This window comes from Opisthocomus hoazin, chromosome 3 (genome assembly GCF_030867145.1).
Source record: "Opisthocomus hoazin isolate bOpiHoa1 chromosome 3, bOpiHoa1.hap1, whole genome shotgun sequence".
Taxonomy (NCBI): domain Eukaryota; kingdom Metazoa; phylum Chordata; class Aves; order Opisthocomiformes; family Opisthocomidae; genus Opisthocomus; species Opisthocomus hoazin.
In genome coordinates, this window is record NC_134416.1 from 93,436,612 (window position 1) to 93,463,945 (window position 27,334).

Below are 27,334 nucleotides of genomic sequence, written 5' to 3' on the forward strand. Positions count from 1 at the left end.
TAGGCACCTACGGATTTGGATGGAGTTGTAACAGGAACCAGCAGGGCCAAAGATGGTAACATTACCTGCTGAAAATGTAGCATATGAAAATTTTTGAAGGACTAGTAAGCTCTGAAGTCTAGTTCTCCTGCTGAATCTGCAATAGCTAACAAACTCAGAACGACAACAGTCTGTTCAATCTGCCCAAGGCCATTACGATCAATACCAAAGAGACTCCGACCGCGCCCAAGAGGGTCGTGACTCCTACATGCAGATGAAGACCGCAGGGTTGCATTTCTACCTAATGGAACAAAGATTCCTCTGAGAGACTTCTGCAAGCACTCCCTCAAAGCCACAGGCTGACCCTCCGCATCTGAGCGCACAGCTGGGGCTGGCCTCCTCGCTGCTGCTCCACTGGTAACCAGAGGTGAGCACGCGAGTGAATGCCAGTAACTAAATGAATGTGGGGTGCAAACAATTATCTCCTTTTAACATTAATGGCTTCGTTCTACTAAAAACAACAGCTTAATAAGTAAAAGGTCTTTCAAGAAATGTTTGCTCTCTGCCTCACTTCAACTCCCTGTCAGGGAAGACGGAATTTACAAAACAGTCCTTAAACTTCCTGTAACATTCTAACTGGAAGCCCCAAATCACAGCACATAATTCATTAACAGTGGTAAAGGAAAAAGATGCACACTTTTCAGCTTTTATTGGCCTCGTGACATCCATCTTACTGAGTCAACCCTTGTGATTATTGGCAGAGGCTTCCATGTATGTGATCTCCATGTATGCCCATATTCATGCAGTTTGTAGAGTCATTTAAATGTAACAAAAGTAACATAAATTTATGCATTGCATTTATACTGATGCCATTTTATATAAAATTCTTTTGAGGAACAATGTTATGATGAAAATTTCAATGAACTAAGTTTAGGTGGGAAATACAGAGGAATGATATACTCTTCTGCATTTTTATAAGCAATTGCAATGGATGCTACACCATAAAAGCCTACAAAAAAAGAAAAAACTGCATGACACCACGAAATTAGTTTCACCAAATTACATTTCATTTTTTGACTTTTGAATTTTTCTGAGAAAAAGAGTTATAGTGAAAGGAAAAATTCACCTGACATGCTGATCACATATATATTTATACTGGGGGTAAAAATTGTTTTCTCCCTTAAAATCAAAGACTATTCCACTTTATCTGTACAGAGTACTTTCCTTCCCTTCTGTTCAGTGCAGCAGTACGTGGTATAAAAAACTCCTGATGCTATTTCAGCTTTCTTGCAACTAAAATCTCTGAATTCCATCAGAGTTTCCAGATGAAATCACAGGGGAAGGAGGATGGGTAATGAACACTCATGGCCACTACAGGTCTTACAGGATTACACTTTCCTAAAAGTAATTTTTTTATATTGGACAGTCAACATATGGACTGTACATGGCTATAAGTATCAACCCCAAAATTATATGATGTTAATGGTGGTTTCAGAATCCTTGCAAATTCTGTAACTATTTCTGGCTTGACAGTGAATTTGGAAAGAATACTACCTCTTCCTTCACATGTATGTTCTCCACATTTTATTTTCCACTGTCTTTTAATTCTTTTTCTTAACAACAGCGCCTAGATTGAACCCATAGCTGTACATTTACTTTAAGATGCTCAAATTTTCAAACTGAATTTGTTTAAAGTTTATGAGGAAGCTGTTGGTAATTTTCATTCCAATCAGTTTCTGCTGTAAAAACAAAGCAAAATTCAAAAAAGCAGAATTCCAACTTGGTTTCCCAAGTGTATTTCCAAGCTAGTTTTGAATTTTGATTTGCCTTCTCAAGCAAGACAGTTGTGCTCCTTGAAAGGGTAAGACTTGTATTCTACCAGGTGCCTGAAGTACAGCAGTTCAAGCTTTAAGAGCCACTGCCCCAGGCTACAGTCAAAATATTCCTGTCCTTTCTCAGGGGTCTGACTCTGCACAGCCCAGCTGTGACTGTGCCATTTAACTCACTGCCCAGATTCAGCTATGATCTGAGTTTTCAGCAGCCCCACAGGCAGATCATTTATAGCTTTCCAAAAGGGTACAACCTATTTTAAAACCTATTGGCTCAAATCTCTCCCACAACAACAAAAACAGATTTTCATTTCAGCACCTGGTCAAATAACTTCAAGTGGTTGAACTTGAGATCAATCTAGCTCTAAAATAAAAACGTCTTTAAACTTTTGTAAAATTCTATTTAGTAGCTTTGTCTAACCACAAAAAACCAACCACAGGTAATTACCTCCCTTTGAATGCATCACACAAACCGGCAGTTCTGGCTGCCCACGGAATGGGGAGCACTGTTGTAGGTTTAAAGATACAGCATAAAAAGTCAGATGTTTTAACCATCTTTAAAACAGGGAAAAAGGATTAACCAGGCTTTCATAGGTCATTCAGTTTACACAGTTCCTGGAAAAACTGGCAGGAAAAGATGCAATACTAGTTGTAAGCATCCAGACATTAACACCAAGAGCCAATATTGATTTGCCAGTAGCCAACAGCTGTATCAATCAAAATGAATCCCATCAGAGAGTAAGTGGCCTTGTAGATAAGAGAAAGCATAACTATCTTGACGGTTTTTAAGGCTTTCTGCAGTACCCCACATGTTCTCATAAAAAACCTTAAGGAAACATGGTATAAATAAAACTACTAAAGAGCAAGTGCAAAACTTGCTGGAAAATGTTAACATGGAATACTTCAGTAGTTCACTGACAAATATGAAGGATTATATATTGATTTTTCCTTCATGGTCTGTCTCCTCCTCCAGCTTTCACATTTTTAACTCTCTGATCCCAAACTTGCCATAAAAGTCTTCACTCAGGTCTGATGCTGGCAGAGGTAACAAGCAGTAAATAAAAGTGCACTGCTGAGGAAACAAAGCATAGTACAGAGGTTCAGCAGACAAACTCTAACTTAAATCACTCTTGGCTTCTCTTACTCATGAGCAACATTCTGCATGTTACACCATGCGTTATTGCATATGTTGGAGGGGGTGTCAGGGGTCAAGCGTCTTTGATACACTGGAAGCAGTTATCACAGCTGCATCTAACTCCTGGGGCATGTAATATCATTTAGTCACAGCACTTACTGAGGGAGCTCAAATGCAGAGATGGTAGACCCGAGCAGCAGTGCTGCTGAATAAGTGGCATTGTTCTTTGTCATACTCGCTTTTCTTTCCTTTTTCTTCCACCTCCTGATCTCCCTAGCTCTCTTCCTTAATTTTAGAAGAAGGATATCCCTACGTATTCCCATTGTATGATTTTTGGATTGACCACCATCAAGCTAAGGCACAAAGTACTACTGACTCTGCTGTGCCTGGGAGTATTAGAAACAAGGCAGGTGGTCCCTTCCTTCCTGGGCATTTAAACCACATTAACTAATCAACCCCAGGCAAAGTTGCACTCTCTCACCTGCATGTGCTTAACAATGCAACTGGTTCTGTCGCGTATCACGGAGTACATGAAACTCTATAAAGCTATTTTTAAATCCATCACAGACAGCGGATCAATTCTCTCCTTTCCCTTAGCTCCGACCCTGGCTTCCCCAGATGCGTTGTGCCACATCACTGCCCTCCAATGCCTGAAGCACACGCTTAAAGGCAAGAGCAGCCCTCAACTGTGATCTCTCCTTGCTGTCTGCTCCCCCGGGAGCTTACTAGCCTTTTCTTTGATGGTGCAACTGCAAGGTTCAGCTGTGCTCCCTCTCCTTTAGAGTCATGAAGAGAGCAAAAGGTGTCCCTTGCACAAGCAATGCTATGCAAGTCGCTGTCCTGCTGCGCTTGGAGTTAAGAAGTGCCGAGGGAGGGGACAGCTGATACTGCCTGATGCAGGCATGCAGTTATTTCTCAATCATCCAGGACAGTTTGGTGACGCACGGACAATTATTTATACTGAATAGGTAAGAGCACATGAGCTACTGCAGAAGATTCAGCTGCTTGTCCACAGAGATTCAGAACTACAAAACCTATATCCACCCAGCAAAGGAGGAATTAAATATCATACCATACATCTCGGTACCCAAGAATGCCCATTTCTAGTGTCTGTCTTGCAGAGTTTTAATCAGTGATGAGAGATATGGGGGATCTGTGACTATTCAGTAATGAAACGGTCTCAGGGAACTTCTTAGAGACCTGTTAGAGGGAAGGAAAGCAATCTAAGAAAAAAAGAGTAGCCATCATTAAAGGCATAAAGTACAAAATTGGTGGTTTGCTCCCACAGAAATGGTCAAACACAACTTGGCTGGCAGACAACACTGAGAAGGTGCATTTGGTATTATGTTATCTAAACAGAAAAAAATTGTCAGGGCATTATGTACTGTGCTGAGAATCAGTAAATATAGTGGCAGTTCTAAGTCACAGTGTGATTAAATGGAGGGGGATGCAATGTCTGATCACAGATTTTCTTTTATACTAATGATGGGTATATTTAACAGATAAAATGATCACTATATAGATGGATGAGGTTTTAGATTCAGGAAGAGTTTTGCCTGGACACAGTATTTGGGTGTGGATGGATGGCAGAAGGGCAAATCACCTGCAGCATGGTTGGATTGACATGACATTCCTACAGAGGAGAAACAGAACACAGGCCTGGGCATCCCTGAACCAAAAGCAACTGCTAGCCTACAGCAAGTACTTGTGATGAAGGCTGCTGAAAACTGAGCTTTCAGACACTGGATAGACACTTTTAGAATCATTTAGTAAGGTCTCACATCTTGCCCACCATAGACATGGCATGCCCACCATTCCCTTCACGTGTTGAAAGACTTTAGTAACTCCCTACTATACACCATAAGAGAACATATCCTGTACCTACCTCTATTTCTGAAGCAAACTATTTTTGAGATCAAACAGCAATTCAGGAATGAAGTTTGTAACTCGGTTATTCACCTCAGTATACTAAGCACAGTGCTTAATACAACTAATACAGAAGGAAAAATCAAGGAGACGCTCTTCAGAGGAATTAAAGAAAAGGTTCAGTAGTTGATTGACATAAAATTTTCTAGCTGGGAACAAGATAATTATTTGATGATATATATAAAGAGAAAAGGAAAGAAATTGTGAGAGAAAGTAAATATATAGTCTTTCATCTAGACATCACACAGGCTTTTTTTTTTAAATCTAATAATTACACCAATAATTGGAACTGAATTTCTCACACTTTTGAAAATACATCTAGAAAGACTGGAATCCACACTGCAGCTGAGGGTAGTGTAATCGTGAAGCTGCAGTCACATCACTGCTCTTAAGACAGCTGCCATCTCCTATTCTCAGTAGAGATAAACCTAAATGCACCTTACTACAATATTTATTTTCAAAATGGCTATCTCCTCACTTTGTTTCCATGTGGTAGAAATCAAGCCAATCCTAAAATGATGATGTCCCTTAATGCTTTCAGAATTTGTGATGGACCAGAATCTCAAGGACAGAGAGAGAAATATCCCCACAAGTATCCAGAGAAACAACAGCTACCTTGAAAAAAAAATAGGAGAAATTAAAATTATCAAGAACATAAGGTGTTACAGATCCTTAATTTTAGGGAAAAAGAGTAATTTTTACATTCAGAATTAAAGCATTCTGCTCCTTTGCAATACAGCTAAATATAAAATCTCTACTAGACCTGTCTAAATCCTGTTCTCTTTACATTGCTCATTAAAATATATACCTGCCTAGAATCTGTAATTTGAGGTACGCAACTATCAGCACTATCACTTCTATGATTGAATGCACCAGGGAAATGGAGAAATCCAGATCCAAAATAATAACTTATAAAGTAGCATTTCATAGTTAGCGCACTTCAGAATGAGAATTTTCTACAGACAGCCCACTGGATACAACGAGCATTGAGACTCATCTCTGAAAAGATGTATTTAGCAGTAGGTGGATAAAAGGAGGGTAAAAGCAAAGAAGAACAAAATTCTGAGGCCACGTTTAAGTTCTGAACAACATCTTGACTTGTTTTTCATGTACATGACTCAGCATCGCTGCAATTGCTTATAAGAAAAACAAACCCAAAATCATTCCTGGTTTTGCTTAACTGTGCTCCAACTTTTCTCTAAACTGGCGAACAGCATTTATGGTAAGCATAACCTAATTGATGGTTCTGAAACGATAAGACCATTTAGACAGATGTCTGATTCTCCATGGACATTTTTTCTCTAGGAGAAACAAGAAAGGCCTGCAGCCTTAACTGTCTTTTCTGAATTTATGGTGGCAGACCTGTCCATCTGGATTAGTGTCATCTGCCCTTTTAGAAAAATATCAGTGCCTGTAAGGCTTTCAAAGATAAATTATCTATGTGAAGGAAAGATTCTGTGTTGACCTACTGATTTTTTTTTCTATTAAGATAAACTCAAATTATGCTTTTCTCCAAAAAGGCAATTACAGTTACAACTTCCATCAAAACTACCTACTAAAAATTTGATAGCACTAAATGTTATTATGCTTAATGCTTCACAGATTGTCCCTAAAAGTCACGAGGTCTTCCTAAAAAGAGCTAACTTTAAAGGAATTGACAAAGCAAATACGTTATTACTGCAGCTGTGATACTTGGGCAGAATCACCAAATCTCTCTTGAACCAGAGTTGAAGAAATGGAACTCGCTAAAGAGAGAAGTTTGCGAACAGCAATAGATCTGTCCATTGCAGAAGTACTGCAAAGCTGAAATAACACAGCACATACACCGAGTCTTTAGGAAAACAGACAAGAATAACAATTGTGAAATAACTTGCTCGCTGGTTCAGCATCTGTAGTTAAATAATACAGCCAAAACTCTTTTCATAGAAAGAGAACCTACCAGCAGATCCACTGCAGAGGATAACGTTATGCACCATACGTACACTCACATACTTGCACATAACAGCTGTATGTCACTTTATGTGCTTTTTTTTCCCTATGCAAATGGAGTAAAATCGATTAACTGTAAGATAGCCAGAATAATATTTTATTCAAGGAAGAAGGGTAAGAGTGCACAACATGGACGGTTAACGTGCTACTTCCTCCTCCTAGCAGAGAAACATGTGTAAGTTACTCTAGGCCAGGAATGACAAATGAAATGCCTGTTCCATCTTGGTAATACAGGAAAGACCATCATCTTCTGTCTAGAAGTAATGTGAATATAAGACATAAGAGATTAGCACAAGCTCTTCCTGCTCTTTTTGACTAGTTACTCTCCATTTCTACAAACAAATAAAAGAACAAAGGATCTCACAACACAGGATTTTTGAAGGACTACAGGGAGGGGAAAAAAAAAAAAAAAGACCAAGAGAAACAAAATGTATTAATTACAGATTTTCATCAGCCCTGGATTAGAGGCCTCATCTTCTTTGAAGGTTCTAATTCACTGAAAGCAGTAAGTACTAGCGCTACAAATAATAAGAAGAACGTAAAAGTGGGTTAAAACGACTTTAGCATTTTCCAAGTAACACTTCTAACCACAGAACAGCTCATGTTCTTTTAATAATTTAGCTCTTGACATATTGTCTTCCCATGGCACCCAGTTAAACAGAAGAGGGTAAATTAACTTCAGCTCTTTGCACCTCCTGTGAAAATAGCACGCTTACAAACTTGTGGATGAAAGAATGCAAAACAGAAACATAAATCAATATTTTGATTTTTAAGCTTCCTAACTTCAACAAATTACATTTCTGCATTTTTTTCAAATGTTTGTAAAAAGTATTGAAAACTAATAAAAATAATTCAACAGTGTGAGCTGGTTACACTAAGTAGACTATTTCAACAGTAGCTATTTATATTTGAAAACTCAGTATTTCCCATTATGAGATAGACTACAATAAATGAGCAGCCATTGCTCAAGCTGTACTTCTCTAAACAATAAACTGAAAAAAACCAAATATAATCTTATATCTTCAGCAGCTGATACATCCTATGGAATTTGTGGTATATACTGAGAGTAAGCAGAAATACTTTGTTTAGCTTTCAGATGTATAAGCAAAGCGATACAAGTACTGATATGTAGGTTTTGACTTCATGTTAGTGTACAAGGATACATGAAATGAAAGAAATGGTTTTTATTTAAAGTAATTTATATTGTTAACTGACTTTCCTTCTCACACTGAAATAAAATATAAATGTTATTTATGCCCATAACAATGAGATAATGAGTTGAATTATTGTACAGGTATCAGTCTTGTATACATTCTTGTTTTGAGATTCAGATTACAAAAATTAAATTAATTTTTAAATAAATCAAACCATACCTTGAGATGTGATTGCTGTTGTTATTGCTTGTAAATAGCTATTTATATAAATCAAAATACAGTCAATAGCCATCTACCTTCTATATGAAAACATACTGTTTTCCTCATGAGAATTTGTAGTTAGAATGTTAGTAGTCACGAAGGGTTACACTTCTCAGTCAGAAAAAAACAAAAAACACCTGAAAACTGAAAGATTAAATGCCAATTTCATCACTGGCCTTTAACACGCAGGCTGAAGGAAGCAGAGTTTATAAACAGTGTATAAGGAGAGTCTCGAGAAGAAGTTGCCAGCAAATTTGATACTTGACAAATAAAGATTATCACTGCTCTTTTATTAATACTTTGCATAATTATTCACAATAAGCTTGAGATTGCTGGAGTCACAAAAGTCTTAAAATGGAAAAAAATTAATACGCGTAATCAGTCAGCCAACACTCTTGGTACTCACTCAGCCAAAACTTCATAGAAAGAAGACATGACTTCAGTATAACCGCTATTTTACCCTTCCTAACAACCTGAACAGCAATGTTTTTATGAAAATGCGTTCAGTGATCTAGCAAACCTCTAAAGGCAATTTAACAATCATTTCACTTACTGGACTGAAAAAAACTTTAATTGAATAGTAGCATAGTTCTGCAGAAATCTGCACTTTCACATGTATGCTTTATGTATTCAAAGACATCTGCGTACACCGTGTATGGTGGCACAAGAAAATGGATCTTACCACTGCAGCTGGAACTTGATGCATTTTTGCAGCCGGGGTTCCTGGGCGTGGGTAAAATTGATTAATAAACAAGCTCGGAAACTTGTACTGTTCTACAAGCTTCATTGTTTCTTGAAAATCTTCATCCGTCTCTCCTGGAAAACCACAGATGATGTCTGTAGCAATTGTTATTCCAGGCACTCTGTAAAGAAAGTAGCAAGGAACACCGAACTAAGGTCATGTAAAAGTCTTGCTCCCTTAAAAGCTAGTGTACACAGACATATAACTCTTCAACTTTATCTACAGAAACTGAGACCTAAAATGATCTTTGGAAAAAAAAAATAGAGATTTTAATACCATTGCTTGGTAATGAAAAATGCATTTGGTACTCAGCTGAGAGCACACACAATAGAAGAAAGATATTGCAGTAAACATTGGATTAGGATTGTGACAGAAGAGTGAAAACATCTGGACTAACTCCTCCTTCATTCAAAATTGCAGGTGATCAGCAGAGCTTGTTGATTTCTTGAATTCTGATTTCTTAATCCACAAAATGTATAACTTCTGAGATTCAGCCACTAGAATTTGTGAACTATTTCATGTATTATAAAGCTGCTACTGAAGTAGAACAGGATATCCAAAACAGGGGACTGGCATGCCATATGACCTAGCAATTTCGAACAAAATTGGATTTGGAGTCAGTAAGACATCCTGGAGAAGGAAGTTATCATCAATATATTCCAGGAACCTCCTGGATTGCTTATGCCCTGCTGTGTCGTCCCTCCAACAGGTATCACGGTGGCTGAAGTTCCCCAAGAGGACCAGGTCTTGCGAACATGAGGCTGCTCCTATCTGCCTACAGAGGGCCTCATCTGTTTGGTCTTCCTGGTTGGGTGGCCTGTAGCAGACCCTCACTATAATGTCACCTGTCCCTGCCCTGCCTTTAATCCTGAGCCATAAACTCTCAGTTGGCTCCATCCCCAGGTGGAGCTCCATGCACTCCAGCTGGTCACTGACATAGAGGGCAACACCCCCTCCTCATCTCCACTGCCTGTCCTTCCTAAAGAGCCTGCATCCTTCCATTCCAACAGTCCAGTCACAGGGGTCATCCCACCACCTCTCTGTGATGCCAATAAGATCATAGCCCTGCAGGCGTGCGCACATCTCCAACTCCTCTTGTTCATTCCCCATGACGCATGCATTTGCATAGAGGCATTTAAGTTGGGCCCCTGACGAAGCGGAATTACTGGCTGGAGTTCCTTCCTGCCGCCCTTCAGGTGCCCTCCTGCTGACCTGTGATCCTTCTCCAGGCTCTGGGCATCTACTGCTGGCACTGGCATTGGATCTTTTAGTCACAATTTCCAACTCAGTTCACAAAACCAGCCCATGCCTTGCTTTAAAAAGCAAAACAAAATACTTACGTTTACAAATGCACAGGCACTGAGCTCTCATGTTATTTAGTAAGGTCAGCATTTCCTAACTCTTCCCCTTGGACTAAACATGCAGAACCCTCTGAAGCCCAGCAGCTTCAGAGCGCGCAGTTAACCAAGGCAGCCAACAGACGCAGCAGCTAGCGCAGCAGGGCACACACGAGGGGGTGAAGCAAGGGGGCCTCACTTGAAATTGCGCCACAGTAACAGTCTTAGACACGGCAGTAACACATCACTGAGCATTGTCTCCAGTGGATGCTGGAGTAGCCACCCCTGCTAGAGTCGAGGCTTGCACCCAGACTGAGCTTCACGTGGTGGATGCAGCCTTCCAAGTCCCAGGTTGCAGGGATTCCCTGAGGGCTCTCTCTGCTGTCAGGAGAGATGGTCCTCCGTCCTGCAGGAGCTGTGCAGTCTTGGAGGAGCTGTGCCTCCAAGTGGAGGAGTTATGGGAGGAAGCAAGCAGGCTATGTAGCATCAAGGAAGATGAAAGGGAGATAGACAGGATCTTCTCTGCACCTCAAGAGCTTGAACAGCCTCAGCCCCCATTTGTAACAGAGAAGCAGGTAGTGTCAACCCCCAATAACAAGGGAAGCAAAACCTCTGGAGAAGGGGAAGGAGGTCCCTTCCAACCCCGACCATTCTGTGATTCTGTGATTCTGTGACTTCTGACACCAAGAGGAAGGATCTTGCCTCACCTCAGAGCCTACAACTGCAAAATAGATTCATCGTCCTCAAAGTCGAAGAGGAGTCAGATGTGCTGCCAAGCAAAGCATCTGGTCCACCTAACCCTTAAACCACATAAGTCTACCAGGAAGAAGGGGCAAGTCATCATAACCAGTGACTCCCTGCTGTGAGGGACAGAGGCACACATGTGTTGACCTGACCAGCCATCTAGAGAGGTTTGCTGTCTGCCACGGGCCAGGATTCAGGATGTTGTAGGTCTCATCTGGCCTTCTGACTACTACCCCCAGAGACCTGGGGGGCAGCAGTCAAGGGCACGGGGGCTCAGGTGGTGTGGTCCTCATCAGAAAGCACTTTTTCGCTGAGTGTGACTGAGCACTGGCACACATTGCCCAGGGATGCTGTGGAGTCCCCCTCCTTGGAGATCCTCAAAAGCCGTCTAGACATGGTCCTGGGCATTTGGCTCTAGGTGGTCCTGACTGAGCAGGGTGGGTTGGACATACTGACCTCCAGAGATCTCTTCCAGCCTCAACCTTCTGTCATTCTGTGACATGGCCCAGAAAATCAGTCCTATAACCACGAGATTACTGCATGGTATTTACAGAGCACTCTGTGGGACCCAGGAGTTATCAGCTCAGTTTTCTGAACCTGACACTAGCCAGCCGGATGATCACTGCCCCGTGAGAAAACGGGAAACCACAGCACTGTTTTGTATCCAGCCTGCTTGTGTAAAGTGGGAATAATGATAAACCTCTTCTGCAGAGAGGCAGAAATGTATAGTGCTCAGAAGTGCTCAGTGCTCCCCGCTGTCACAGATGAGACTGTTTCTACAGCACAGAGTTGATTCTACACTATCAGTGGCAATGAGGAACTGCAGAAAATATGATTTCTGAGGAAAAGTAAGAACCCTATAAAGACGTTGGTGGTATCTGTCTTAGAGCTGGCCCTGTTTCAAGTGGGGGGAAGAGATGAGATAACTTCCAGACGTCCCTTCCAACCTAAATACTTCTATAGTTCTTAAGTAGGCTACAGGCAAGGAACAGCTGAGACATTCTTCTAGGTGAATGGCATAAAGACCACTGCCACAAGCAAAGCTCACACCTGAGCTTAAGAAGGCATCTCCAAGACTGTCTCTAAGCTAAAGAAATGGCTGGAAGGCTTCTCTTCCCCTCACCAGGACAAGAGACAGCAGAACTGTAAATACAAATACATGTAATCCAAATGACATTTATAAAGCATTTGAATGGCCAAAGAGAACTAGCATTTCTTATTAGACAGTACATCACCGCAGAAAAAACGATGCCATGGTTACAGTGGGTAAAGAACCTTGAGTTTCAATAGTGGAAAGAAAAACTTCCTGCAACAACGAGCTCTGCTGGAACTGGAGAATCTGTTGGCAGAAGACCCAAGAAAGGGGGAGCAGAGAATATTGTTCTTCGTAATTTGATTAGGTGCAATATTAGAGCATGCATAGCTTATATTCACCACAATGGCCTTCATACAAACAGAATATGGTAGTAAATACCTTTTGTGACTTTTTAACTTAAAAGAAATCTTTTTTTTATTTAATATTGGCAATAAGCTTATATTAAAGCAAATGTCTTGGCCTCCTTTTTACATGTGCCTGCATATATAGGTAGGTGCACAGAAATTTATTAGACATTGTATTATTAGAATCTTCTTTCACCTCTTCCTTATGCAAAATTCCCACAAAAGAAACAAAATTCTTCCAATTCTTCTTTGAGTTAATGAATTCAGACTCCATCTTTAGAGATGAAGTTAAAACACGGCATTTGAGTGCCAAAACAAAACCAGTATAAAACTGAATGTTTTCAAAGACTTGGTCCAACAATTGTAAGTGGGAAACACAAGCTGAATATTGCACAGAACAGTGAAAATTCCCCAGAGCTGCTGGCTAAATGGCCTCAATTGCCATTGCTTTCTTAAGTCTGACAGACTGTAAGATATGAAGTTCTGCTTGATCTCAAGTAACAATAAAATTCATTAGCTTTAAGGACTGAGTGGACAGAGGAGCACTGTATTCTGCAGCATGATTTTGTTCACATTGCAAATATCTTGTGCAGTAATAGTAAGCTTATGGAAGAAAAAGGACATTACTTTATAAATCAATATCATATAACACCAGCTGCCATTTCTCGGAACATTCATTACATCTGACAAAACCATTACAATGAAGTTATTTTAACCATTTTAATGACACTATTGGCAACAGTCAAAGCACTTATTACCAATGGTAGTAGTAATACTGTCCTTTATAAAGGTTTGGTTGTTTCTATAGCAACATGAATTATAAGGTCCAATCAAGCTAGATACAATGAAATATGCTCTTTTTCTCCATAACTCAGTTGTCACTCAGTTAAAAGGAAATTACATATTTTAAGAATTCATAAACTCTACAAATGTCTGAACTGCATTTGGTGATAAGGTGTTAATTATCTTAGTAATTAGATTTCTTCCTGGATGGAATTATTACACACAAAGAAAAGTGAGGGTATGAAAAGAGACTAAGAACCACAGCGTATTCAGCAACAGCAATTACAGTTCAATCCAGTAGGACTGCCTAAAATGCAACATTGCATAGTGCACTTTTATACCACTGTTGATTATATTGTTTAAAAAGCAGTTCTAAAAGGGGAGAAAAGCAGAAGATTTCACTCAGAGTAAATTCCAGTTAAATGACAAAAATCAAGCTCTTAGCCTCTCAAAGCACTGATGAACAAAAACAAGTGCAATTAGTTCCACATGTGAAACATCATTTCTTAATGAAAAAAGAGGGGAAAAAAGATAATTGTGGAAAAATATAGAACACATATACACTTGAAAATTAAAGCAACCTTTGCTCTGACAGTCTGAAAGAAAGCAGCACAAAATTCCTTATTGCATAGATTCAGATGATGTTTAAAAAATTGTCCCAGCTATGCAATACGATGCAAAATTACATAAGAACCAACTACTTGTGCATCAGCAATATTAAATTGTTTTTTGAAACAAAACGCAGTTTATCTATTCCGAAGTAAACAAAGAAAAAACTGCTGAACATCCCCAGTAAGCATTTGGTAACATTTATTACATAAATGCACTTACAGTAAGTCTAAAAATTCAGTTGCAGCAAATGTTTTCGAGGGTCAGTAGAGAAGCTCCACAACACATTGCTCAGTGAACCAAGAATACACAGTGGTCCTTATGAAAGATAAAACCGGTTTAAAAGAGCAGAAAGTTGCTTCAAACATACTGAAGTCTGGAAGCTCCTTATAGCCTAGCTAATGGAGGTGGTCAGTCTGTTTCAATACTTCTGAGTAGAAAATGACTTGAAGTTTGACAGCCATTTAAAACCTTCATAATCCTGATAAATGCCTAGAAAGATTGTGTGCAATCATTTTATCTGGCAAGCATAAATCTGGCAAGATTTTTTCTCTGAAGACATACTATTGCCTCCATTCACTCAAGTTTAGAAACCAAGAAAAACCAGACTCCCAAGTTGCCTCTCAATTGGAAGATTTTACAATAAAATTGTGGCATTTCAGAAAAAGATGAACTTAGGAATAATCAATGCCATATATAAGATAATACAGCCCTAATACTTAGGGTTCCTCAACATTCTCTCCTTTATGTCCCTCTACATAGATAAATCCCTTCCATCTACACAAGCAGATTTATGCTGTCATCCTGAACCTGAGCAGCAAGACAATCACCATCATCTTGGGCAGTTCTGACCATCCAAAAAGAAGTGTCAATTTTAGTGCGATGCTGTAAGGACCAGCACACCCAGAAATTGTCATGAACAAGTGCTGAGAGGACAGACATCCAAAACCTCACAGAAAGGAGGAACAAACCTGTTTGAAAGGACAGAGAAGAAATGCAACATCTTACCCTCTACCTGAAGAGGAAACAAGTCATCCTCATGGGTCAGAGAAAAAAAGTGTTCCACCTCCGAAAGGAGTGGCTGATGCCTGAAAGTAAAGTTGTGGGTAGGTAAAGAACATGCTGTGGGTAACTGCTGCCCTGAGACTTGCCTCCTCACAGCTCACAGGTATCAGAGATAGTTCTAAACAAGTCCAGAAGAATAAATCAGTCTGAGATGAGCTCTGTGCTACTACAGCCAGGTAGCTCCTGGAGCTGTTTGCTCAGGTATTTCTGTGGCATGTTACTAACCAGCAAGCAGTGCAGTCATCCTCTCAGTGACAAGTGTCCTGCTCTTTTCTGCCCAGGGGACTTAATTACCAATGTTAGAGAGAAGAACCTGGACTAGCAGTAACAGGAAAGTACAGCAGATACTACAGCAACAGTTACCACAGACCGACTCACCAACAGAGGGAAGTTAAAGAACTCTAGATGGAAGGTAGATGGGAGTGAAATGCAAAATACTTCGTCATTTGAGTAAGGAAAGAGATAACAGGGTCAAGCTGTCAAAAATACAGCAGTAAAAAACCTCCCCTATCTTCACAGAGCAAGATGTCTAAGAAAAACAGCAGCAAAAAGTATGAAACTTGATAGGGTTCAGGTGTTACATGGATCATTTCATGTGGCTTTAGTTAAAGGAAACATTTCCTTTAGAAATAACCATTCCAAGCCAAATCCATGCTCAGGGAAGAAATTATGTGAAGGAGCTAATAAGCAATTCATCAGCACCTTCACCTACTCATGTGACCACTTGAAATTCTTCTGCATGATCACATATTCTTCCCACTTCCCTTTCAGCAATTAACATTTAAATCCAGCAATGACTTAAAGCCGCCAACTTGCTCTCAACCAAGAACCCCCACCCCCACTCCTCCCAGTATAACAAAATACTGGACTAGAATAAACAGCAATATGAACAAATTTAAAACACTGCAAGTTTTTACAGAAGAGCACAAGAACTGCCTGGAAAATCTAGAGTAACTAAGGTCACAACAAAAAATCTGATGACCTAGCGACTTCTTGATTCATACATTAGAAATTCTTATGGAAAAAATGTTAGAAAAAAAAGTGGAATTCTTATGAAAATAAAACCAGTCTTCTCTGAAATGTTGTTTCAGCCTCATACATTATTTTACATTTTAGAACCTTTCTGCAGCATATGCCTGTTTAGGCAATCTGCAAACGAAAGTAGTGGATGAAATAATTTGAAGGTATCTGAAAGTTGGTCTTTCAAGCATATTTACAGAACCTAACAGGCATCTCAACATGCCATTTTGTGTTGGAGCTGAAGGAGATGTTTGCATCTTCCCCATGACCACACGCAGTCCTCCAGAAGCCCTCTCCCCCTTCTCTTTCTTTTTTCTCTACAAGCCCGAGCCTTGTGGGGTTTCTGACTTCAACCTGAATTGCTCACCACGGAGTCAGGCGAGCTGGAGCTAGCACGAGAGAAATAGACTGCTCAGCTGGAAGCACGGCCCCTTTCAAAGGCTAGTAACAACACAAAACCTCACTCTGTCTCTCTCTTGACTCCGTGGGGATTAACCTGAGAATTAAGTCATGGGAAGATCCCCACACTTTTACAAATGGATGCAGCCTACTTCTGATCCGAAATCCTCCTGCGCTTCTCTCTCTCTCTGGACTATGAATGCACCACAGCACAATATACTCCTAATTTAAGTGTCTGGAGTTAGGGGAGTAAACCTGAATAGGGGGTTTTCCATCTTCTTTAGTTTATGATTTACCCTAATGATGCAGTGAATGAACAGACTTCTAATAAATGGACATCCACTGACAATGTTTTTCTTAGTAATCTTTTCCATATGCGTTTAAAAGTAGTCCAGGATGTACAAGTTCAAAAACTCTGTGGCAGAAAAAAGAGCTCTTTTAAATCCTCATATCAAATGCTGAACTGATTTTACACATGGAGTGAAACTGGAAAGTACCTGAGGGTTCAATGGAAATAGACATTTCATGAACATTTCTGTGTGAAGCATTTTAAATGGTAACAGACCAGGCCTTACGGATAGATATAAACCATCGTTTGGTAAGACAGCTAAATATATCATGAACATTAATATGTAAGAAAATGACGTAAGAAAACAAGCAGTACTATCAAGTTCACCACAGAACTTAACGTTCTTAGTTCTTGCATGAAATTCTATTTAATGCAGCCACTTCCTTTTCCAGTGTTCTGTTGCTCTAGACACATAATGACATCACTAAAATTATGAAGACAAATAGTGGGAGATTTTGCAACTGAATGTAGGGTAAGTAGAGAAGATCCAATCGTGACTTCTCAAGAAAAATATTTAAAACTCTACTATAAAATTTAGCAATAAAAGTATAAGCAGCAAGACAGGACAGACATTTCAGAGACTGTAATATGATCTAAACCAACAGAGAGATGGCAAGATATTGGAATGAACATTGGAGGAAGTCAGACTTCAATAAAATAAGTATAAATAATGTAAAAGTAGTATCCATTTCCACTCTTCTGTATATGGTATTAATATCTTTGACTTCAAGCTTTGTTTATGTCTGAGGGACCTTCTGTTTGTTTCTATCAAAATGTCCATCAGATCAAGCCAATCGAAAAGATGAATTTAATGCATTTTGATTGAATTCCTATTAAACGTGTACTAAACTGTATTGGAAAAACCTAAATGTATCCTACATCCAACAGTATCAGATACAATCACATACTGAGAGAAGTGGGTGACAGCTGTGGCTTCAGTCTCTAAAAAAGAAAGCTGCTTATACTAAGCGCAAGGAAAAAAAGTTTATTTAATGAACTATCATGCTTAAACTTCATTATTATGAAATTGTGTTTCATATTAGTTATTCAGACCTTTGTTTTGATTACTTTTACCAATTTTAGACCTGTTTATGGTGTACATATTTTACAGAATCACAGAATGTTCGGGGTTGGAAGGGACCTCTGTGGGTCATCTAGTCCAACCCTCCTGCCGAAGCAGGGTCACCTACAGCAGGCTGCACAGGACTGCGTCCAGGTGGGTCTTGAATATCCCCAGAGAAGGAGACTCCACAACCTCCCTAGGCAGCCTGTTCCAGGGCTCCGTCACCCTCAGAGGGAAGAAGTTCTTCCTCGTGTTCACATGGAACTTCCTCTGCTTCAGTTTGTGCCCATTGCCCCTTGTCCTGTTGCTGGGCACCACTGAAAAGAGTCTGGCCCCATCCTCCTGACACACACCCTTCAGATGTTTATAAGCATTTATTAGGTCCCCTCGCAACCTTCTCTTCTTCAGGCTCAACAAGCCCAGCTCCCTCAGCCTCTCCTCGTAGGAGAGATGCTCCAGTCCCCTCACCATCCTCGTAGCCCTCTATTTCTATTAAATACAATAGCATGAGATTCCACCCTGGCAGGACACCTGCTAACATCTTTTATTCACGTACGTGTTCCCACTGCAAAGCAATTATATTGTTTCAAATATTTTAAAACGTTCTCTGCTACTGCCTAACACAACTCCAGGTTGTCTCACAAATAAGTTCTGCTTCACCTTGCAGTTTTAAGTTTAAAGTGAAGATAACTTTATGTTGTCATTGTTTGCAAAAGTCTGTAATGGTTTCATTTATAAGCCAACTCACTTGTTTACTTTCACTCAACTACTGAAACAATAAATACCAGCAGACTTTTAAGTTAAGTCACATTGTTTATGTGTGTGAAACACATAATTTTAAGGTTTTTTTTTTTAAATTGTTTTCACAGCTTGGATCCTATCTCTCAAACTGATGCCTAAGACGCAACAAGTCAGAGAAAGAAACTGCAATGCCATATTGTTTATATGTTGAGGTTTTTTAAAAAAACCCAACAGAACAGACAAACAAAACCCAGATATGACCACAGAGAAACCCCCAGAGTACTGCTTCAGAGTATCCTTGCAGATTTCCCTGAAGACAAGTGTATGCACATACACACGTGGGAGAATAAGTGGCAAGACCTGAAACCCTACCATTTAATTTGGAGGTGAATCGTAGTGAAACACTTCAGATTTCAAGGGTAGTAGAATCTACATGTTAAGCCTAGCCTTACAGCTACAGAGCCACTGCATGCACTCTGCTTTTTGCATTCCCCACCTTACAGAGCACTGAAGGCTGCTCATGGTGGCGATTCCCACAGGGAACACGTTACACCTGAGCTTTGTGATCTGCAGCAACTTCCAACTGATGTGCAACTGCAGCTTAAGAGGTTGGCTTTGCACTTAGGACTCATTAGTAGTTTTGATGCACGTCACCTTTCAAAGGCTGTAGAATAGTAGCTGTAATCAAGACACACAATCGCACAGCTTTCAGAGTTTAAGTGAGAGTGAGAATGGGTGTTTTTTATGACTATTCTTTTCCAAGCCCACCTCCTGCCCCCAAAAGAGCTGTTTCAGAAACTGGGCTGAATGACACCTGAAGGCAGCTAGGAAACCTGATTGCCAGAACTGAACTTGTGAAGGTATAGGTACAGAGGACCTTGTGAGTGTAGGGACTGGGTCTGTCCTTGTTGTCAGGGTACAGCAACCTAGATAAAAAGTGTATTTTGTAATTAGCGTGGCTCACTGCCTGAGGATGAAGGAGTACACACAGTTCTATTCTCTTTAAACAATTATAGTGAAGATTGCTAGAGTTCCTACTAGATGCAGCCCAAATGTTTTACAGGAAACATTATAATACTTGCCATTATCAATTTTCTTAAAAAAACAAATAGTTAAGGCTTGGACTAACTTTATTCAAATATAACGCGTTCTCTTCCCATAAATATGAAACATTTTACAGAACTTCATTACAGATTTGTAACTTCAGATCATTATTGTTTCATGATTAAAAAATGAGCGACTTAAGACAAAAAGCTCAACATCCTTTAACTTCATTTCCATTCAATATCTAATAAATACCATCTGCTGTGTACTTTAGGGATATAATACCCGTCAAAAACTCAGCCGTATTATGAGAACCAGCACCAAGTTGATCTGAAATGCATATTTGAACAGATGTGTTTAAATTACATCTCTCCGTCTATCCACACGCATAAATTCAGAATAAGCATGTGTTGATTTAAAATGCATAAAAAAGGGATTTGGAGATGCATCAAAAGTGAACAGCATCTCAATGGATCAAGGCTCGCATTACTAAAGGTCATCACTAAAAATAAAGTTTGAATTTATTAAGGGTTGCACCAGGGAACTGTTCTTGGAAACTGACTTAATGTTTGCTCCACTAAAGCAGCCATTGAAATTACACTAATTTTCTGTGACCCTTCACTGTTCAACATTAGAGCTGTCAGGCATGGTCAGAAATAATAGGATCTCAGCCATGAGTAGTTGAGAATATTATATACTTTTTCTCAGTCTGACACAATGCTTATCACCAGTACTAAATGTCTGGGGCTCTGAGGACCCATCCACGTCTGTTTCAGTGACAGTCATTTAGCTCTTCACTCTGACACAGAAATCAGGCATACAAAGCAAGATGATTAACATGCCTTTTTGGCATGATGAAACCAAATGAAAAAATTGCAAGCAGTGCTCCATTAACAAATGCTAATTAAAAAAAAAAAAAAAAATCTTTCTGAACATGTGTTTTCCCCCTTCTATAATCTGTAATATTTCAGGAACTTTGAAGATAAGACAGATCAGACCAAAGGTCCACCTAAATCCAGTAGTCTGCTGTCAGCAACGGGCAGCACCAGAAGCCCAGGGAAGCACTTCAGACGTGGAGACCCCGAGAACCCCTTCCTTCTTCCAACAACTGGATTTTGTCAGAGAGATGTTTTTGTAACCAGCAGCTTGTGATTGACTTCTCCTCCATCAACTTGTCCAGTTTCCCCTTGAATCTAAACCCCTCCATATTGTAACCACTTGAAAGGAGGGGAAGAAGAAAAAAAAAAATCACAAAAAACAAACCCCTCTCTTCTGAGCCTGACACTTGCTAATTCAATTTGATGTCCTCTAATTGTTATGTTGGGAGAGGCCAGTAACCACTCTGTTCACCTTCTCAGTACTCTTTACGATTTTATTGACCTCTGTTCTAGTCCCTCTCAATTAGCACTTTTCCAGAATGAAGAGTCCTTAATTTCCTTGGTGTGACAGATCTGTCATACCTCTGATAATTTCTGTTAGTCCTCACAGTAACATTTCCCATTGTAACATATCCTTTTTGAGAGTGGTGTTGGCAGCATTTAACGATACATGCACTTAAAAGTATTTCTAGAATTTAGATAAATGGTCTGCTTTTTTCATATTTCTTTCAGATTTGAATTCATTTGTTTTCTAGTAAGCAGGTAGCAAAATGTAATGGACTTTATACAAGTAAGTGACAAAAGATAAACACCAATGACAGCTGTTTATTTCTAAGAAAAATAGAAGTAAACCTTGGTAAACATTCCACACCTAGAGAAATGTTACAACTCCAAGTCATTAAAATACACTACCTTTAAGACAGGCATGTTCTGAAATTTACTTTGAAAGCAGAGTCTGCAATAGGGACACAACAAACTGATAAAAATCCCTTGCCAATACGATCAGCACTAAAATTCAGGAAAAAAAGACTCATACTACTGCTTTCCCCTGCTGTGGGAAGACAGAAACGGCCAAACAGAAGACAGAGAAAACAAATTCCCTCCTCCGCAGAGATACAAACACTATGCTGAGTCCCACTCTACATGCTTGACATGAGAAGCCTGGCATTACCAGTACATCTACATCTTCTTCAAACTGATATCAGCCTCTGCCTGAGCTATTACTGACTAGAAATTCAGAAAAACAAAGCTGTCATTAAAAGACATCTATAGCTGAATATGTCATCTAAAAAATAAAGCTGAGCAGAGACGTCATCTGAAATAGTCAAGGAAGCAAAGACTAATGGTATACAAAGTTAATTTGATATTTAAGAGGATGGATTTTGAAATTAAGACCACAATAGAAAAATATCAAAATGGAACACCACTTTGGATAGCGATGTTATGATAGCTATAATTCTGCATCCTTATTCATAGATGTTCATATGTTCACCTGTGCCAGACAGACAGCTTTCAGGACTAACAGCTGCATAGAGCATGGAAGGGACTGGACAGTGTTTCCAGATAGGCTGGAGATTTATGACTTCACAAAAGGAAGATCTGGTAGGTCAAAAACTATTGCTATCAGTGCTCTAACACTTTTTTTTTTTTCCCTTAAGGAGCAATATTCGTACACAGCCATGTGGGAAAAGACTGTATAGGGAACTACGGCTTCTGTGAGCAGCAGAAAAAGCAAATTTGAATAACAATAATAAATTTCTCTGTTCTAAGAGTAAGTGTAGTCTTTGGCTCAAAATCCCATGTATGACTGCGAGAAGCATCTGTTTTGTTCTCAGGTATACCCAAGCAGCAGGTTTGTTCAGAATATAAAAGACTCTCTTAAATAAGCAGGATAGGCCCATAACAATAAAATATTAATTTCTGTATTGGTTAATAAAACATAATTTAGAGCAAAATATTATGGCTTTACTGCCGAATGGAGAAACAGGCTTACTCGGCTATGCAGTTGAGGACACTAGGCAGAAAAAGCAAAATCACCAGGAAAGCAAGTCTAAAATAGTTCACCTTCCACAAAGACGGCCTCAGCTAACCAGGTTCTCATGCACTTTTTGTTCTCAACACTTTGGAAACAGTTTCCTTTGTCTAGAATAGTCAGTAATTTAAGAACACTTCTTTGTAAAAGGCAAAATCTCTTTAGTCCTTTGGGATCAATGGAAGTAATTAATACACACATTCCTTGAAAAGTTCTGAAGAATGTTCAGATGCAAACATGCACACAGAAGTACACACACAGGACATCATAAGCAAAATCAGAAAGAGAAAAGATGATATTTTAAATGTAGACAGTTTGTCAATGACAAAGTTAAAACAACACAAATTCAATAGAGGCTGTTGCCTCGGGGATGCTCTTACCCATTTCTCTCTGTTCAGTTCAGTGAAGTATTTCACTTTCAGCGTGTCACCAAGTTGCAGATGCCTTAAAAATCAGTTAGTATGGTTTACAATATTGTTACCAGAACAGTGTATTTTGTCATGGTCAAAAAAACTTGAAATAAAATGCAGGACTGTTAAACACATGTAAGTTCAGGTGCCTTTTTTTGAAGGACTCTGACAGGCTGTACCTCAGCCACAACTCTCAAAGTCGTTCGAGCAGTAGCTTTGCTGCGTAAAGGTAGGCTCGCTAAATGGGACAATCCAAAACATTTCAGACACACTTCAGAAGAATACTGCATGTCAATATGAGGAGAGATATCAACTTACTATCTCTTGTCCCACAAAATGCAAATCTATTAATGAAGTCCAAACAAAATTTAGAGTTTTTAAAAGATCAATCAAACCACCCCAGCTATTAAAACAGAAAATTGGAAGGTGGGCACCTGAAACATTTTGGGCTGCTATGTGTCAGATATCCTCAACTACGCAGTGCAGCAGACACAGTATAAATGTGTTACCACATTTTAAAGAAATAAAATAGGCAGAAAATTAATCTTGTAAAGTTAGCAAACTCATACTGTGGAGAAATAATTCAGGAAATTTGATGCTGTGAGCACATGCCTGATTTGACCTAGCAGTGAACAAATCTACAACCGAAGATTAAAACAGAATTAGCACAAAATCAACAATATACTGTTATCACTGAAGAAACATCAAAGCCAAAACTAAAAATACGTTTCATGAAGAATTCAAAGATATGACAGCATTCCAAATATGGCAACAAAGCTTTCTGGCATGAGTAAACCATTAAAACTGGAATAGGTGATGTACAAAAATTGTATTTAGGGAATAAGCTTTCAGGTAAATTTAATAGCAGTAGAAAACAAAAAAGATGTAGCTGAGAAGAACAACTTATTTTTTCATATATTAATATATGTAATTAGATAAGAGACAGGATCACTACCAATCGGGTGTACCAACTTGATTCCAAGCACAGGAGTAGTATCTGAAGACTAAAGGAAACAGATTTTCTTATATCTTGCAAAAGTGATGGTAAGACTGAAAAACCTGGCATGTGAAGTCACAGAACCCAAACAGCGTCTCTGAGGCTCCCACAATTAGAAGATCAGGTAGGATGATTATTGCTGAAAAGGAAATGATAATCAGCATGGAGCAAGGCAACTGCCCAAGAACTGGCATCAGTCTTATACTGAGGAAAATGATAAATTTTGGGAAATCCCCAAAGAGCTGGTAAAAGTCAAAAAAGCAATACACGTGAAATTTTACACAAGAGATTGAATAGAACTGAAAACCTCTAAGAACACCATTATCAAAGGACATCAGTGATGTCTTCAGACAAGAATATCCTATGTAATAGTTCTGATGAAGGAAAAAATGGAAACCTGTTATTATTAAAGAGACCATTATAGAGACAGAGTGCCTTGGATAGCGAGACTGACAGAGGTGAAACAAATGCCATTTTTGAGATTCCCAACACTCTAATCGGAGAATCATATTAGAATTTTCATGGGGAAAAAACCTCCCCAAAACAGGTGCTGACAAACCTCTCACTCACTTGTTACTACTGGAGCAGGCTTAAGCTGCAGAATTCAACTAAATAAATGCTGAAAGACCCGAAAATTGTCTCGAATGGAATGAGGTAGTTATATATACTCAATCTTGGAAGCTTAAGACAAATTTTAATTTAATAGTTACCATGAACTCTCCTCATTAAAGTGTACTTCAGTGTATGGAATAATTGTATAAAACATGCACACTATGATGCAGAGAGAGCAGAATACAAAACCAGAATCGAAACAATTAAGTGGAAACAGGAGTGTCTGCATTCAGACTGTTTCACTGAAATCAATTTTATCAAATCACATAACGTTCCACGATGGCCTCTGGGCATCAGGTAAAGAACCTGGAAAGCCTGACACGTGCCTGCCAGGCCCATTGGCACCCTTTTGGCTCTGCAATACCAACGGGAGACCTGCCTCACTCTTAGGCAGAAAGTTGGACTATTCACAACAGTGGTGCAAACACTGTAAATTCCCAAGCTGAAATCAAGTGTGTAGGTACAATTTGGTGGGCCTAACATGGACACTGGCTTTCCCACTTTGAGAAAAACAGAAGATGTAGTATAAAAGGAGGTTTAAAGGGAGTGGCTAATTATGGTCACTGAGGAGGAAACAAGTTGTATCTCGGACAATTTAAGTACATTTATTATGTAGAGACTATCAAGCACCTAATGCAAAGCTGCACCTATGTATCAGTATTCTGAGAACACATTTTGTGTGAGTGGGAGGTGCACACGTGTTTTAAATAGGTAGAAAAAAAGTAAGTATCTTCAGAAATTATTTACTGATGCAACTTTTGAATCCATTAATGGAAAATGTTTCATCCTCTGTGAGCTACTGTAAGCTTTTATAATTCTCAACACCTCTCTTCCCCTAGTTTCAGTGCCAGTCCTGAAATTCCAGAGATTTCAGTAGGTTGGGTTTACAGCTGAGTAGAAAGACTGAGTAGTCAAGAATCTCACTAAGGGTTTTATAGGGTTTTACCTTAGCAGAAAAGAACACAAAGAGAATCAACCATTAGAGCCCAAACACCCTTTTCCCTTCCAGCTGAAGAATAAACTATCTTCACAGACAAGGATAGCAGCAAACTCCCAACAGCTACTGAAAAGCCTAAAACCCATTCTATCTGTGGACAGGTGGGTAGAAAGGTGCAAGATTTTAAAATCCCATGCACCAGAATAACGGCTAATAATTCGAGAACAAGCTTGTTTTGGTGAAAAAGGTAATTCTGCATTACCTATGGCAGCCTGTAGAGTCCAACAATGGGATCACAGTACAGCCACAGGCTATGAGTATCTGTCAAACTTGCAAAGATACCATTTCCCGTTGCGAAAACATTTCTCTGGGCCTTCTTCGAGTCTCAGGAACCTAGCAGAAAGCTGCATAAGGAGAACGCACTGTGCACCTTGGGGCTGCGCCTCCCCAAAGCCCTCAAGTTTGGATTTTGTGGAGTCAGTGTAGGTGCTACTGGAGTAATTGAGAACTCAGACTGTAAGTGACTTCCTTGACAAAAAAATACATTGAATTTAGAAAGTAAATACTCTGATGATGCCATTGCAAGGTTCTGGCTTAAGGCTCAATTATCAGAAAGACACAGTATTTAGATAAAATGTGGTTTTCTCCCACAAACTAAAGACAGTTTATTTATTTATAAGGGAATATCCACTGGAAAATGTAAAGAAAGCATTTTGAGGCAAATAGTAAAAGTCAAATTTATACCAGATCAGAAATTGCATTCTTGTTTCAAGGAAAAAAAAAAAAGTATGTCAGAGGACAAGACTCAGACTAGAAGTTTAAAATAGAAAGGGTAAACTAAGAATTCATGAAAAGTATTAGAAGAGGAATTAAAGTGAATGTGAAATAAGTTTTTGTGACAGAGTTAACAAGTGAAAGCAGGATGCTCTATCTTAACCAGAAGTCAAAGTGAAAGAACAACTGATTCCTGTGCAAATTCTACACAACGGATAGGAGGCTTGGAGCATATCTCTTACAGCTGCTACTTTTCAAAAAAGAATAAAAAATCTCCAGCCACTAGTGTTGCATAAACATAATCATAGTTTGAATGCACATTAGTTCAGGCAATGAAACAATTTTTTGTTCTAAAGAATTAACTGCACATTTTCCTTGGGCAAAATATGTTTACTTGCATTATTAATGAAAACATGAAGAAATTATCTCACTTAATGTGATAATTATTGTATTTCACTTTAATACTGTCAAGTAAAAGCTGTATTTTGTGAAAACATACTTTAAAAGACAGACTTCAGCTTCTGCTATTCTTGTAATGATAAAAGCCCTCAAAATACCTCAAATTTTGCATTCCATAGGAAGTACAACTAAGTAATCTTAGGTAGCCAACAGCACAAAATCATGTTATGACTTCTTATCACGTAACTCCATAGTATATTTAAGACATAAACCATTCAGGAACATACATTTAACACAATCATGTCTGATCTTATATAAAATTGAAACAATTTTTCAAGACAAAACCCAGACAACTCAGACATTCTCTTCGTACAGCACTCTGAAATACTCTGGCAAGGCACTAACTATTCCGTTCACCAATGTGCAAAAGTAGGTTATGATAGAGGGCAATAAGGACTTTTTTCCTGCAGAAGGAACATATGCTACTGTCATAAATCTACAGTGATCTGGAAAGGCAAATGTACAAAAATTCAGTTACTACTGGTAAAATTACATCATTTGTTGTAAATGTTGTTTACTGTGTCCACTGGATTTTGAATTAAGCCACACATGTAAACGTCTCTTCACTATACACATTTTCCATATATCTCTATTTCTTATTTTTATTGTGAATGCATAGTTTGGAA

The 27,334-nt window shown here is 39.1% G+C and overlaps 1 protein-coding gene across 3 annotated transcripts in view; it reads right to left on the reverse strand.

Moving 5' to 3' along the window:
• The window catches only part of CDKAL1 (CDKAL1 threonylcarbamoyladenosine tRNA methylthiotransferase), a 426,501-nt gene that overhangs the window by 105,249 nt on the left and 293,918 nt on the right, over positions 1 to 27,334 (reverse strand). For all 3 annotated transcript variants that reach the window (XM_075417076.1, XM_009941257.2, XM_075417078.1), the window contains one exon: positions 8,956 to 9,136. In XM_075417076.1, the coding sequence (XP_075273191.1) occupies positions 8,956 to 9,136 (181 nt within the window). The remainder of the gene's footprint in view (positions 1 to 8,955; positions 9,137 to 27,334) is intronic.